Raw genomic sequence first — 15,400 nt, forward strand, 5'->3', positions numbered from 1 at the left:
CATCTCCAGCTTCACGCGATTCTAAGTATTCAATCGCTTCTTGAATCGGATCCATGGTTGTTGAGTTATGACGCGTTGAAGATGGGACGACGCGCAATGTTGGGATGGTGGGGTGGCTCGTTACGCGACGTGGCTCGTCACGCGCACATTTAGTGTACCTTGCAGACTATCAATCATGGATATGTATCCCGTGCGGCATGGGCGTCAAGCCCAAGCATTACCTAACACATCTCACAATGTGGCATACCGATCACCCAGAGGTCAACACGTCAAAGAAAGCTAGGATGCTGCTTGTTGAAGAACTCCTGCTGAAAGGTCCGACCGACCCTGATCTACCAGAGTTCCAACTCCCTCAACAAGGATTGCCTGTTTTGCCACACCTCCCTATACACGAAGGCTTGTCCTGCCTAGCGTGCAACTACACTTGTTTGGCGAAACAAAACATCGACAGACACCGCCAAAGGCAGCACGCTGAGCACAAATGCGCTCCAGGTCGCCCATCCAAGGTTGATGCGCTGACCGTGTTCGATTGAAAAAAAAGCGTCCTGCCAACGTCTCTTTGTACAGGGCTGCAAAAGTCACTACTTCGCAGTCATCTCGCCAGCTGAGATCGAAGAGGAGAAAGACACGCTCCGACGCCGTGACATGGCCGCGCAGCTGCCGGAGGCGGAGTACATGCGCGCTCAAATCGATGAAGCGCTAGAGCAGGGAGAACAAAAAGCTAGAGCTTTTGAAGACAGGATCCTGGACAACGCTGCGCCGACTGAGGTCTCACCGTGGCTGGAAATGACGCGCTGGCCGAAATATCTCCAGGGACACTTGTTTATCAATATCGCCCGTCTCGCAAGCCCTGTCAGTCTACTTTCAGAGCCTCTCCTCGTCGAGTTCTCTGACAACCTGGACCACGTCGTTGAGCAAGCGCATACTTCCATATGGGACGACAAAGTCAATGTCTTCGATCAAGCGCGCATCAACAGTTTCATCCAGCGCAGGCGAGCGTTTCACCGGCCACTGATGATCGAACTGCGCGACTCGACGTATCGAAGTTATAAGCAAGTCTTCAAAAGGCTGATCTGTTTTGCATATCGGACTATGCAGTCGGAGAATCGCATCGAGCTGGCCCACCGTTTGACTGCTCGCCAGCTAGGGCATCTCGATAAGATGATAACTATCGGCGAAGAACTTAAAGGGCTGAAGCATAGTCAACAGACAAGAGATGGCGACAAGCAAGGCCCCAATGCTCCGCCAAAATCTTTAGAAAGCCACCTCGACCGAGCTTGTCTATACTTCTGTATCTCCATACTCAATCACACGCTCAAAGGGGATCTTCTTGAGAGAACAGCAATAGGGTTCCTTGCCGCATTGGGAGTGGATCCTGAGGAACAGAATCTTCGAGACGCATCTTCCTTCACATCGTACCTGTCTGCTTTCGTTGAGATATCACAGATGCTGGTCATCCTGATGTCGGTTCTGGTGGCAGAAGAGGGCCAGATTGAGCATCGGTCAGACGTGCTAGACGAGATGCGCGAGCGTTTTATGATCCATGGAAGTCGGTCACCGTTCAATTGGGTACTACGTCTACGAGGGTATGGCAAAAAGATTAGGAACAGCTCTACAAGCCTAGGCTATATCTACTGGTCTGATGACCACGAGCGCCTTACATACAAACAGCTTGAGCTAAGCATAGCTGATTTCAAAAAATTTGCCGCCACCCAGGTAGAGCTGGCACAATCTGAGCTGGAGCAGCTCTTTCTGATTCACAGCGACGAAGAGTGAGAAGACGTGATCCCTAGCTTTGAACTACGCGACTTGAAGGACGATTCGACAGAAAGCGCCAAGGGGTGGAGCTTTTGCAATGATCCTCGAAACAAACATGTTTTGCCAGAAGGCAAAAGATGGATGCTTGATCGCGTCTTAGAAGCCGACGCGCTACGAGCTGAATTCATAGAGTTGCGCAAGAACGATTCCAAAGTTCTCTGGAAAGTGACGGCAGCGAAGAAATACATCTCCAAAATCGAATCGATTCTCGAGCGGCTCTTGCTCCTTGTTCACATCACTGCAGGCCAGCCTGCTCGTGGCACAGAGATCCTTAGCTTGCGTCACTGCAACACAGTAAATGGGCACCATCGAAGCATATTTATTGAGAATGGACTTGTTAGCACAGTCACTTCGTATCACAAGGGATACAACATTATTGGGTTTACAAAGATTATCCACCGCTATCTTCCTAAGGAAGTGAGCGAGCTTGTGGTGTACTACCTGTGGTTTATTTTGCCATTCTGGAGAAGTCTGAATCTACTAGTCTTAGGAAATAAAGCATCTCGATCACCGTTCCTATGGTCGAAAAGTGATGCGGCTTGGATTAGTACTCGTGTAAGCAATGCGTTGAAAGAGGAGGCACGAATTTACCTACAAACCCATCTGAACATTACCTATTATAGACACGTTGCCATTACTATGTCGCGCGTCTACCTCAAGAGCGGTGGATTCAAATGGGACTATGGTATTGAAGAAAAGACATCGAATGATCAGGCAAGCCACACGACATGGATAGCGGGTCCATATATGCACGTGGACTGGAGGAGGCTCCGGGAGCCATAGAGGTCAGAAAGGCTGAGTATCGAATGGTCAGTCGCAAATGGCACAATTTTCTCGGGTTCCGCGCTTACATGCCCTGCACTAAGTGTCCAGCTTTGTTTGACGTATCGGATGAGAAGGCAAGGCAGTAGGCAGCAGGAAGAAGCAAAACGTGCATAGAGGAGTATTTCAAGTCCTTCAGAGAACCATATGTCAATATGCATGATATTTGAAGGTCAGAAGGCCGCTCTGTATCGCAGGAGACGATATGCAGCGAGTAGTCGAGCACAGATAAGTGCACAGGGTTGTTTACAGTTCATTCCACACCCATAGTGTTTTCAACCTATGAATGTTTAACGCATTGTTCGATGGCAGAGCAGAGTCGTAAGTCAGCTTTTTGAGCATATAGCAGATTACACGTTGGCTGACCAATATAGGGCGCGGGTCGGACCCCGAGCCTGGCTGAGACAGGCTTAGCACGGTAATCACGTGCTTCAATCCAGCAATTTGCGCCCCCCTCCCCTATTCGCAAGTTCTCACTTCCCCCGGACCGTCATGCTACAGCGCTCTGCCATGTATGCTACGACGAACTGCAGTGCAGTTTATCGATTTCCCTAACCCTACAGTATCCGTGCGCCAGATGAACACGGTCACCAGTTGAACACCCCAACAACAAAATATTTTCAACAAGATGGACTTCTAGAGCCCCAACCAGTCGTGATAAAATTGCGCAAATAATAGATTATACTATATACAGGCCTGGGAAAGTTTTGCGCTAGTCAAGTAATTTTTTTGTAGGCTGGATTGGTCGTGAACGGCGACTGCGCGCTAGGGTAGCTGGTGCAACGCTTGCGACTCTTACCACAACTGGAGCAACCCCAACACGCTTTTGACGCTTTGTAGCTGGCTTGTTAGCTTTCGAAGCTTTGCGCTTACCCTTTTGGGGTAATTGTATAGCTTTTTGAGCGTTGCGGAGCATCCTCTGGCGGTCTCTTTCTGCTTTCTCTGCAGCCTTCCGCTTTCTGGTCTCCTCCCAACCTTTCTCCCGCTCAACACGCTTCGCTTGTTGTAGTTGACGATTGCAGAGGCGAGCTGTCTTGTTAATCTCAGCTTGCTCGGCTTTTTGAAGCTTTTCAAGCTCCTGTTGTTGTTGTTGTTGTGATGCCCGACGATCGCGAGCTCGTTGTACACTCCTGGGCGACCAGATTTTTGCTCCCCCGTGGTAAATCTCGTCCTCATCAAGCTGGAGGGTGAAGGACTGGTTTACCCGCCTCTCCTTAATGGCTAGGGACTGCCTGAGGCCCCTGACTTCCTCACGGAGGATACTGTTTTGAGCTGCGATGTGGCACAAGCTTCGTTGAAGCTTCTTGACGTCCTTACTGCCCTGATCCTTCACCTCACGGCGTAAGATCGACTTGAGCTTGAGCCAATCGCTCCCCGATAGTACTGAGTCGCTGCTGTCAGAGTCTGAAGCTTGCTTGGCAAACTTCTCGAGTATAACGTCTGGGTTGGCTGGGTATATACAAGTGGCTCCAAACGACTTCTTGATAAGTGGAGGTTTGAACACGTTACCCCAAGCCCTCCAGAAGAATGGGAAGAAATCTTCTTTGGTTAAATTGAGCAACCCCTGGCTGTCCTGGAGGTATCCCATCAACTGAGTTGAGTAAGCGTTCGAGAGGGGTTTGAACATACAAACGTCGAGCGGTTGAAGAGTATGAGTAGCATGAGGAGGCAGTACAGCCAACAGGATCTTGTGCTCGTGGCAATACTCAATGAACTCCATGGTTATATGGGACCCATGGCCGTCAAGGAGTAGTAATCGATACCCGGTTGAAGCATGCCACCTGGTTTCTCTTTCAAACACCTCCTTGGGCCAAGCTAACCCAATATCGTTGTTTCTCCAGCCGGACGGAGATCAGGTTACAAAGACTGAGTGCTCTCCTTCCGATATAGCTTCAACCCAGCTTGATTGAACAGCTCCATTGGCTCCCTGGAGGATGAGTGTAGGACTCAGAGGTTTGCCATCCGAACAAATACAAGCTATCACCGTTATCCACTCGCTTGAGCCATCTTCAAGTGCTTGCCTTATCCCTTTTTGCTCGTAGAGTCTCTTGTCAACTATACGTTTTGTTCTGCCAACCCAGCCAAGTTGAAACGCCTTTTCGTCCATATTGAATATATGTATTGGTTGTACATTGTACTCCTCCATCTTTTCAACCAGAAGCTTGAAATACAAACTGTACTTGGCTCCAGAATCAGCGTTGCAACGTAGTTTGTTCATCCCCTTGCTGTACGCGGAGATGAGATGGTTCGGATGACGGTGGAGGAACCGGGACACCCAGGTTTCCAAAACCGCTTTTCCAGCCAAATCTGAAGCAAAGCGTTTTATCATCTCCCTTGTAGGTGGCAAACGTCGTTCAGTAAGCGTCTGTATGTACCGTACAAGCTCCTTCTGGTGTTGTGGATGGAAGGAGAGGTGCTTTACGCCATGTGCCTCTGTTAGACCCTTGTGCCTTCGGGCGAGCGTACAGCGGTTAACACCATACTTTTTAGCAGGTTGTTGGTATGAGAATTGTTCTCCTGGTTCCCGCAATTCGATTTCTTCAATCGCTTCTCGAATCGGGTCCGTATTGGTTGAGTTATAGCGCGTTGAAGTTGAGTTGTTGTTGTTGTTGGGGTGTTCAACTGGTGACCGTGTTCATCTGGCGCACGGATACTGTAACGCTAAGCGATATTAAGCGAAACTTGGCACGAGAAGGGCCTCTCTCGTCGCCTCATAGTGGATAGGGCCTCGCAAACTAACTCTTAGACTAACATCTACAGATATTGCCCTAATACTATATAAGGCGTAGGTTAAGCAGATAGTTATTCTCGTTACGGCAGTCGAGAGGCATCGGCATGACGACTTCGTTCCCACACATGCGCCATAATTCACTCTTCTAATGAGTCTTTCCAATATCTTCCACACTTCTCAACCACGCGCCTGCCCCGAAGCACACATCCTTCGAACATCCGATTTCGCCTGCCTTTGACCCAACTCAAATCCTCTCAAACTCTGCATGGTCGCTACCAAGTCTCATCATAGCCACCCAGTCTTCTCTCGTCTTCCCCATATACATCTGATCTGGTGGCAACACAGCCATCCCGGAATCCAATTGCCGTTGCAGGTCATCATCCATTTCCCTTTGGAAAGCCAGTTCGTTCAGCCGCCAACCTGAGGCAGATGGGAAACCTTCTTTGAAGGGTAAGAATGACTTGATATGACTCTCTACTGCGGGCGAATCTAGGCCCCATTTCTCATGTCCACAACGACCAATGTAGAGTCTGTTGCATGACGGTGGCAACTTTTGCGCGAGGTTGTGCCACTTATATCCTATGCTAGTGAGATAGACGTGCTCAAAATGAGCATACTGCAACTTCGGCTGCCGGGAGAGGAAGTTGATAAGAGACGGTGTTTCCAGAATGAGACTTCGTAGCTTCAAAGTTTTCAATGCCGGAAAAACTAATGGTGTGATGTCTGTGGAGACGGGAGTACTGACGCTACCAAATAGCTTTTCAATGTAGTGCTCTCCCACATCCGGCAATTGTGGATGTGATGTAGTTATGTTGCGAAACTCAAGCGTTTGTAATGTCTGCGATGTGTGACAGATTAATGAAGCAAGCAATGAGCCTTCGTTGTTTGGAGACTCAAGTAGAAAGTCCACACTCTCGGCGTTGAATGAAAGTGCAGTGAGAGAGCTGAACATGTGCTCTAAGGCGGCACTCGTTGTTATAGAGGACGGATGAATCTTAGGGAGGACCAGACTCTGGATGCGACTATTTGACGCTTGAACAGCAGAGCTTAGCAGTTCGAGGTGCTTCCAGGTCGTGCTACATCCGGAGAACTGTTCACTCACTTCATTGCTGGCTACGTTAGTCTAACACTATCTAGACAGCTTAGTCGTACTCACTCGACTCTGTCTTCGAACCCATAGTCACTCAAGTCGCAGTACCACTCTTGGATTTCGATAGCTTTCAAGCTCGGCATGTGGGCGAAAAGTTTAACCAGTGCCGCTAGGATTGCGTCTGCCCTTTCGCGCTGCTCCTCAACCTTAGAGACCCAGATCCCTTCCGCCTGCTCAATCAAGTTCCGCTCTTTACCAGGTCTTGCCAGCCGTTTCTCGGCGAGACGACGGATGCCAATATATTCGCCCTCGGAATCTGTTTCGAAGTCTTCTGCTTTATACATACTATGGAAGTCTTTCTCGTAGTCCTGCTCCCTCTCTAGCCATTGGCGATAGCTCGACCAGAAACCTTGAAAAAAAAACAGTTCAGTATCTGCCTGGCCATGGATAGAATATCCGTAGACCCAACTTACCATCTACGTAGTAGCCAGGACTGAACTTTAGCTTGCGAACATGGCACGCAATGTCCAGTGCCAATAGCCCATCCACAGTACTTTCCAGAGAGCCAAATTCCACCGTCCGTGAACGACCTGGGTAGATGTCACACTGACCATTCTCCACTCGACCGAATCTGGTATGGGCTGAGCCGTCCAAATGAATTGTCTCGAACATCAACGGCTTTGTAAGGGTCGCGAAAGTGCGGCATGTTCGAGACACTAAGTGTAGATGATGCCGGGGCAAGTATGAGAAGATCTCGAGGTAAAGTTCCTCGGGCAGATCCATGATGGTTTGTGAGTATGATGACTGGAAGACGACAGGCAAGTGTTATATAGAATATGGACAGGCGTCGTTCAGCGGCAAGGGCGTGGCTGCGCGATGATTTCGCGATATTAGCCTGTTCGCGCGAAGGAGTAAGCGGCGAGGCAGCAATCCCAAAAGGAAACAATTATATGAGCGACGCAAGCTAATACATTAGAGTGCATGTGTAGAGACACAATCATTGGTGGGATTTGCATTCGTTGTCGGTGTTGAGGACATAGTGCCAGGCATCAGCGGCGCCTAGAGTTTTGGCGATAAAGTGCGGGGCGTTGGTGGCGGATCGCCATGCTCCCTACAGTGTCCGTGCACTCGATGCCCATGTTCAGTCAATGTCCGGGCAACAACACAACGTCTTCGTGAGTAATGCAGCTGTAGCGCCACAACAAATCGTAATAAGATTGCGCAGAGCTAGATTTATACTACATACAGGCCTGCGAAACCTTCAGCTTATTTAGAATATTCTTAGGGGTGCGGATTGATCGTGTGTTAGTCGTGTTAGGTGGAACTAGCTGTGCAACTAATAGCTTTCAGGTCGCTTGACATCCATGACATCCAATTCAAACTACGCATGCAACCAAGCTTCATTATGTCATGCCCTCAAATCACTCTTTCACTACCTCAATAACAGCAACGATAAGACTCATGATGGTCGCAACTCCAACAATGTATATAAACCATCTCTTCACGCCAGAGTCGGGTAGGACGACAAATCTAGTTGGTTGCCGACGCCTTAGTAGCGGCGTATGGTTGATAAGAGGATGGGCGTCGGACGAAAGAGGTGGAGTGTGAGCGGGTGCCGGTAGGGAGTGCGCGGGGACAGTGGGGCTCATATCTACACAGCGAGGAAGTCCAAAACGGTGGTTATCCTGCCCGGTGGCTGTGGCAGTAGAAGTAAACATAGCGATGATTGGACTATAGGGGTAGGGGTGGATTAGCGATATGTTTCAGCCAATCAGAAACGACTAATCCACATACAGTGATGCCTGCGAGCGGTAACGGTTCCGACAGTGCTAGGTGTTGAAACAGTTTGAGGAGCTTCGTCATCTTGCTGCGAGTTCTTACTGTGGACTGGAGTGTTGTCAAACAGGAAGTTCGCTTGCGAAGGTTTTCATCGCCTTAGTCGCCTCCCAACTCCTGGCCCATTCAACCCAGTCGAATCTGAGACCAGGCATGTTACATCCATGGATGACATAATACGGTACCGAGATCCTCAGTTCAAGACTACAAGTACATATAAGTTGTACTATATCATTTATGGCTCGCTCTGAGAAATAGGTATAGGAAAGAATTGTCTTCAATGGCCTTGAGAGCATTTAGCTGGACATCCACCACCTGCATCTTGTAAGAAAAGACGAGGTCTTACCGGTCCAAGCTCTGGTTCGTTTTTGGAAAGTGAGTAACAGTCAGCTGATGACGTTGATAGTTCAACAATCTGGTTATTGCTAATATCTTGGTAGCAAAGTTTTCCAGCTATATCCGCCTCGTCTGCGTATCTAAGCGCGTCTTCGTTGACATTGTGGCACTGACTTATGATGCTGAGGAAATGTGTGTTTGGGCGAGCGCATGCAGCGTGCACATTAGCTATTTCTATGGTCTATTGTTACAATGACCCTGTATGTACCTTATTCTTTTTCATTCACTTAACCACAGCAGCAACAACAGCTAGAATAATTCTAATAGTAGCGATACCGAGCCCTATAACATGAGCGTATTCCTAACCTATAGGACGCGGATGTTAGGGCCCGATCATCGTCGAAACGGGTGTAGCGTTAGGGTTGCACGATCGAATCGGGCCTGCTATAGGGGGCGAACATTGTGTCTTTTACCCCCAATCATCGTCAAAATAGGCATAGCGTTAGGGTTACGCGATGAAATCGGGCCTACTATAGGAAGTACTTAGGGTTATCTTAGGGTTAACTTGCTAAGCATGGAGTTCTGCTAGAACGCACAGCCACCCGCAACGTTAACTGCAACGCAGCACCGCAAGCGACCGCGTGCACGCAAGATAACAATCGACAACGTGCAAGAGCGCTTCTGCTATCTCCAGCGCTATCAGGTGCTAGTCTGCAAGGAGCACGCTACAGGCATACAGAACGTTGATGTGCACCTGCGCGACCAGCACGGCGTAGCAAGCGAAGAGAGGAAATCCGTCGTAGAGCACTGCCGGCAATGGCAGATCGCCGCACCGCAAGATGTTGAGCTGCCTGCGCCGTTGGGGCCGCCGATTGAGCAGCTAGGCGAGCCGTTGGACGTCTATCAATGCAGGATCACTAGCGACTGCGGCTTCTGTACCGCAAACAAGATTAGAATGCAGAAGCACTGCAACAACGCACACCAGACGGCTTAGAGCAGTAAAGACGTTGCACTCTGCGAGAAGGTTAAGGCGCAAACGTTCTTCCAAACCGGCGGGCTCCAGCGATACTTTGTCGTCAAGGTAGCAGACAACAGTCGCGCACCGTCCAACCCGCACGAGACCACAGACGTCGTTAGGGGGCGGTTGGCAGAATGGAAGCTAACAAAATATGCACACGAAGAGAAGGCGCAGGTTATGGACGCTGACGTCGCAAAAACAGATAAAACTGGCTGGTTCAAGCGGACAGGCTGGCTGGAGCACTTTGCCGACCGCAATCTGATGCATCTTGCGCATCAGACCCGGCTGCCCGATCGAGGCGAGGAGAAGCTGCTGCGGGCAGCGAAGCTAACTGAGCTGCTGGTGGAGAGAAGCGTCAAGGGGCTGTCGACACTTGCGCGAGAGACGAGGCGGTGGCTGAGGAGCGCGAAGCGGCAGGAGATCGATCAGCGGCCCATAGCTCGATTGCAGAACCCGGAGAGTCAGGCTCGCTACGCTGGCTATATAGTTAAATTCGTCTGCTACGCTCTGCGCTTCGTAGCTGACGCAGAGGCAAGGATAGCGGCGCAAGAAGGCGGCGATGAATGCAGCGACGAAGATGATGATGATGATAATGATAAGGGCGACGAGGATGGCTTGGAAGAAGAGGAAGAGGAAGAGGAAGAGAACGACGATGACTTTTCTGATGCTGACAGCAGCCGACCGGCGAACGTTCCGAGCAGCGGCCAAAGAGAGAAGGACTTGATGAAAGACGCGCGAGAGCTGTTCCGCTGGACAGTTGAGCAGAAGGAGCTTGTAGTAACACTGTGGGAGGTACTGGATCGCGATGCTGACGCTGATGACGAAGCGCAGCGCAGCGCTCAGCGCGACGCTCAGCTCGAAGTGCTGCTAAACTTGCTCACATCATTCTTCTTCACGACAACGGGCGATAAGCCGTTTAGCAGCGGGCTCATTCACTTTCTTGCTGTGCTAGGCATTGATAGCGACACGAACCGCTTGCGCACGGCGAAGAACTACTCGTACATGCTAGCAGGAGTAGTCTACTGCATGCGCGTGCTTAGCGTGGAGAAGTTGCTCCCGTCCGCGTGCCGCGATGAGCAGACCGACGAGGACCGTGAGCGCTTCCTGGAGCACAGAGAGAAGTATCTGTCGGACGGCTCGTACAGCCCAATGAGCGAGGCGCTCAGCTTGCTGGCTTACGGCAAGTACGTCGCGCTGGCGGCCGGCAATTCAGGCAATGCGTACTGGTCAAAGGACAAGAAGATCTTCTACTTGCACGGCCGGCGGATCTACATCAGCCGCTTCTGCAAGATGGCGCAGGACATGGTTTCTGAAGCAGAGCAGATGCTGTGGGAGGAACTGTTCTGGGTGACGAGGGCGGAAGAGCGGTTTGCCGTCAAGCTAGACATTCTTGTCGACGACGTTACGTTTGAACGGCGGGGCGTGTCTTTTGTGCAGCACCGTGATAACGGTCTTAAGGACAAGCTAGAGTGGATGCTGACGCAGGCTGAGCAGACTGAGCAGGGCCACAGACTGCAGTCGAGCGAAGGGCAGTGGAACGTGAAGCAGGTCAAGCGATACTTGCGTTGCGTGGACCGCTTCCTGATGCTGCTGATGGTCTGCGTGCACATGACGTCCGGACAGCCGGGTAGAGGGTCGGAGATCACGACGATGCGGCACCGCAATAGGCTGCTGCAAGACCGCAACATCTTCGTTATGGACGGGCAGGTGATGACGGTTGTCCGCTATCATAAGTCGCAGTCGCAGTGGGATAAGCCAAAGGTAGTGCCGCGCTTCTTGCCGCCGCGGCTGGGGCAAGTGATGGTGCTGTACCTGGCGTACTTGCAGCCGTTCCGTGAGTATCTTACCGTGCAGGTGCTCGGCGGCAGCTTCAGCGACTACGTATGGGCGGACGAGCAGGGCCCGTGGGGGACCGATCGACTGACGCGAGCGCTGAGGCGAGAGACCGGCAAGAGGCTAGGCGTGCCGCTGCACACGCTCGACTACCGGCACGCGGCTGTCGGCATCGGTCGAGTTGTCGTAGGCGAGCGATTTAGCAAGGGTTATCAAGACGAGCTTGGCGAGGTGGACGAGGCTGAGGTAGACGAGGATGGGGAGGACGTGATGGAGCTGCAGAACGCAAGGACGACGGTGATTGGAGTAGGCAACTACAGCGTGCCGATGGATATTGTCAAGCATCTCAGCGTGCGCTCGATCGAAGCGTTCCGGCCGCTCAGCGCAATGTGGCACCGCTTCTTAGGGCTGGATGGGAAGCAGGCAGCGCCGCAGGAGACTTGGACGGGCAACATCGATGTGATTAGGAGGGCGAGGAAACGGGGGCGCAGTGGTGTCGACAGCGATGGCAATAACGGGGATGAGGACGGTCAGGGCAGGGAAGCCGCGTTGCTGCATAGAGGCAAGAAAGAGAAGGCGGTCTGCAAGGCAATGCAGCAGGTGCTCAGTCAGCAGGACGTTGGGTTTCGATCCGCAGAGCAGGAGCTGGCGCTGCACGCAGTGATCGATGGGCAGACGCCGCTTGTCGTTGTTCTGCCGACTGGTGGAGGCAAGAGCTTGCTGTTTAGCGTGCCGGCTTGCATGGACGACGCTGGGGTGGCGGTGGTGGTGGTGCCGTACCGAGCGCTCATTGAGGATGTAGTAGACCGGATGCAGAAGTGCGGCATCGACTGCATGGAGTGGAAGCACGGCGAGAGCAGCCCGGCGGCTGTTGTCGTAGTCAGCGCAGACGCCGCAGGGGACACTACAAGCAACGGCAACTTCTTAGGGTACGCAAACATGCTTAGCGGCAAGGGCTTGTTGCGGCGAGTAGTGGTGGACGAGTGTCATCTAGTCATCACATCGAGCGACTGGCGGCCGAAGCTGGCACTGTTAAAGAATCTGCGGCTGCTGCCGTGTCCGATTGTGCTGCTCACAGCAACGCTCCCGCCGGTGAGAGAGGGCGAGCTGGCAACAAGCATGCTGCTTCCGTGCGCAACATACATCCGGGCGAGCACAGTCCGGCCGAACACGCAGTACTACGTGTCGTGGTGCGAGCGTGGCAAGGCACAGGAGACGGCGCTAGCAATGTGTCGAAGACAGCAGCAGCTACTGCTCCACAGAGGAGAGAAGGGCGTGGTGTACTGTCGCAGCAAGCAGCAGTGCGAAGAGCTGGCCGAGGCGCTCGGGTGCGCGTGCTATCACGCTGGCGACATGGAGCGAGCGGAGCGATTGAAGCAGTGGCTGCTAGACGGAGGGCTGATCGTGGCTACGTCGGCGCTGGGCACAGGGGTCGACTTCCCGGGGATTGTGTACATACTGCACGTAGGGATGCCGTGGAGCATGATCGACTACGCACAGGAGAGCGGGCGAGGCGGGCGAGCTGGCGAGAGGGTGGATGCCGTGGTGCTGGTAGAGAAGGGCGAGGTGGAGCGGACGATGAAGCAGAAGAGCGGGGACTTGAACGTGCAGGCGATGGGGGTGTTCATCATTGGCAGCGGGTGTAGACGAGGGTTGATGAGCGGCTACTTGGACGGCCGGCGGGTAGAGTGCAATGACTTGGAGACGGCTGGGTGCGACCGGTGCGGAGAGGGGGTTCGAGGGTGGCAGGACGAGCAGATGGAGGCGAACGTAGAGTGGCAGCAGGTGCAGGAGGTGCTTAAGGAGGTGCGAGAGGGGTGCGTGGTATGCTGGCTGGTCGGGGCAGAAGAGGTAGAGACAGGCGAGTGGCAGAAGCACACGGCGAGGGATTGCACTGCGCACGAAGGGCTTACCAGGAGGGAGCTAGATGCGTTTCGACGGGGCATGTGGGATAGAGGCGGGAGTCATAGCTGCCGGCGGTGCTGGATCAGTCAGGAGTACTGCGCGACAGGAGATGATATTGGGCAGGCGTGTCAGTGGCCGAACGTGGTGGTGCCGGTCGTGAGGGCAGCGGCAGGGCAGGAAAAGGGGATGCAGATGATCCGGCAGTGCGGGTACAGTGGGGAATTTGGTAGAGAGTAGAAGGAGTATGCAGAGTGGCTAGGAAGACGGCATAGAGTGCGAGTGTGGGGGGAATATTTTAGCAATGCAATAGTTGTTGCTATTCGGATTCTACTGTTCTGCAAGAAGTATAGTTAGAGGCAGACTGTCTATAGTAAAATAAAGAAGAAGAAGATAAAGTAAGAAGAAAAGAATAGGATAGAATATAAGTAGTGTATAGTAGGTAAAAAGAAAATAGAGACGATTACATTAAAGAAGAAAAGAAAAGGTTTTGGAGAAGATAGTACTAGAAGTAGAAATAGAGATGTATAAAGTAGATAGAAGAAGAATTCATAGAATAAATGTAAGGAGTAGTTGGGCAGGCACTGAGATATCGGTATAGGCTTGTATTGAGACGAATCCTTGAGGAGCTATCAAGCCTCCCAGAGGGATAATATGTATCTACGTCACGTGATCGTGGCTGGTGTGGGCCGATGGTGCCCCGAAGGGTTCCCGGTGGCTCACCAGTCTGTGGCTGGAATCCTGTGATGATGGAACATCGTGACAACCTCGCCTTAGTACGGACCGAGCCTAGAAGAGTATAGTTAGACTGTGTGACAATTCCTCCTTTCTATATCTGCTCTTAACAATTTTATGCAGTTATTGTCTGCTACTAGTAATAGCGTAGATATACTCCTAGAACATTAATCTACACTATTGAGTCGCAAGGCTTATAGACTTGGAAAGATCCTACTGCTTCAGAATAATGTTTGCATGCTTCAGGAACATCAATCCACTGAAGGCCAATCTTGCGTCGACCTACAAACCCAAGGGCATAGAATATCAGTCCAGGAATCTTATCAACATCTCGAAGATAAAAAATTGCGGAGAAAGAATTCTCACCTTTCGCGAGCGTGAAATACGCATGACTTCCACCATATTTCTCGATGCACTCCTCCCCGAATTCGCCGCACCACTTGCCATCAAGCGGACCTGTCCCCGAAGTAACACCCACACGCACATCATCGATAAACACGACGAAGTTTTGACATCTCTGCCTAGCATCGGCGACCAGCAAGACACTATCTTCTGGAACATTGACATAATTCGAGGAAACGGCACTTGGCTCGGACGTGTTGGCTTTGTGAGGCATAGAGATCTGTATCCAAGGCTGAATTATCTCCGTGGTGCATGGTGTGTGGGGTATGAGAGTGCCGTCGCCAGGACCGCCTGGGATGAGTGAGATGGGAATGGAGCCTGTGAGACCCGGACGGGTCTGGTTGAACTTTGCTCCATCTTGACATGTGCAAATGCACTGCTCGTCGGTTGGTGCGGGACCTTCGCATGAGAGGGAGGGTTTATAGCCTGGTGACGAGTATTAGTTGTTCAAGAAGGATCTATTGATGATGGGCTGCGAGACTCACCAGTCTGGCATGCTAGGAGCGGGTCCACATTCATATTTGCCGTAGCTTGCGCGTTGCTCATGGGCCAAAGCAGAAGCGACATTAGAAATAGAGTGACCTGCATAGCGTTCGATTCTTCTCAGATAAGATTCCAATGAAGGGGGTCTACACATGAGCTTAATATAGAGTTTTCTTAGCCAGCATCACTTCTACATGGATGCATTGGCTATGCTGTCGGATCCCCTCTGCCCGATCCAGTCCCTTGGTGTCAGTGTTGTCGGTGTACATGATGAGTTGTTTTTACGGCGTGGTCCGTATCCACAAAGCATCCTGTATACCAGAATCGACGTGCCGATCCCCGAAGCTTATCCCAAACTACACCCGAAAGCCATAATGAACAAAGCTCAACAGCC

General features: G+C 51.6%; 3 protein-coding genes across 3 annotated transcripts; 2 read left to right on the plus strand and 1 right to left on the minus strand.

Moving 5' to 3' along the window:
• Window positions 1-197: 197 nt before the first annotated feature.
• On the plus strand, window positions 198-1,776 carry J4E82_011544 (uncharacterized protein; the record flags this gene model as incomplete). The annotated part of the gene is made up of 2 exons (XM_051737748.1): window positions 198-368; window positions 568-1,776. The coding sequence occupies 2 exons, from the start codon at window positions 198-200 to the stop codon at window positions 1,774-1,776; spliced, it is 1,380 nt and encodes a 459-aa protein (XP_051582491.1).
• Window positions 1,777-5,615: 3,839 nt separating this feature from the next.
• J4E82_011545 (uncharacterized protein) lies at window positions 5,616-7,244 on the minus strand (the record flags this gene model as incomplete). The annotated part of the gene is made up of 3 exons (XM_051737749.1): window positions 5,616-6,480; window positions 6,528-6,870; window positions 6,935-7,244. 3 exons carry the CDS (start codon window positions 7,242-7,244, stop codon window positions 5,616-5,618), a joined length of 1,518 nt encoding a protein of 505 aa, XP_051582492.1.
• Window positions 7,245-8,982: 1,738 nt separating this feature from the next.
• J4E82_011546 (uncharacterized protein) lies at window positions 8,983-12,948 on the plus strand (the record flags this gene model as incomplete). The annotated part of the gene is made up of 3 exons (XM_051737750.1): window positions 8,983-8,988; window positions 9,259-9,531; window positions 9,628-12,948. Coding segments are annotated over 3 exons (3,600 nt in total), but the record flags the coding sequence as incomplete, so codon positions are not given.
• Window positions 12,949-15,400: the final 2,452 nt, after the last annotated feature.

This window comes from Alternaria postmessia (assembly GCF_024291825.1).
Source record: "Alternaria postmessia strain BMP 2775 chromosome Unknown scaffold_225, whole genome shotgun sequence".
In the NCBI taxonomy this organism is placed as follows: Eukaryota; Fungi; Ascomycota; class Dothideomycetes; order Pleosporales; family Pleosporaceae; genus Alternaria; species Alternaria postmessia.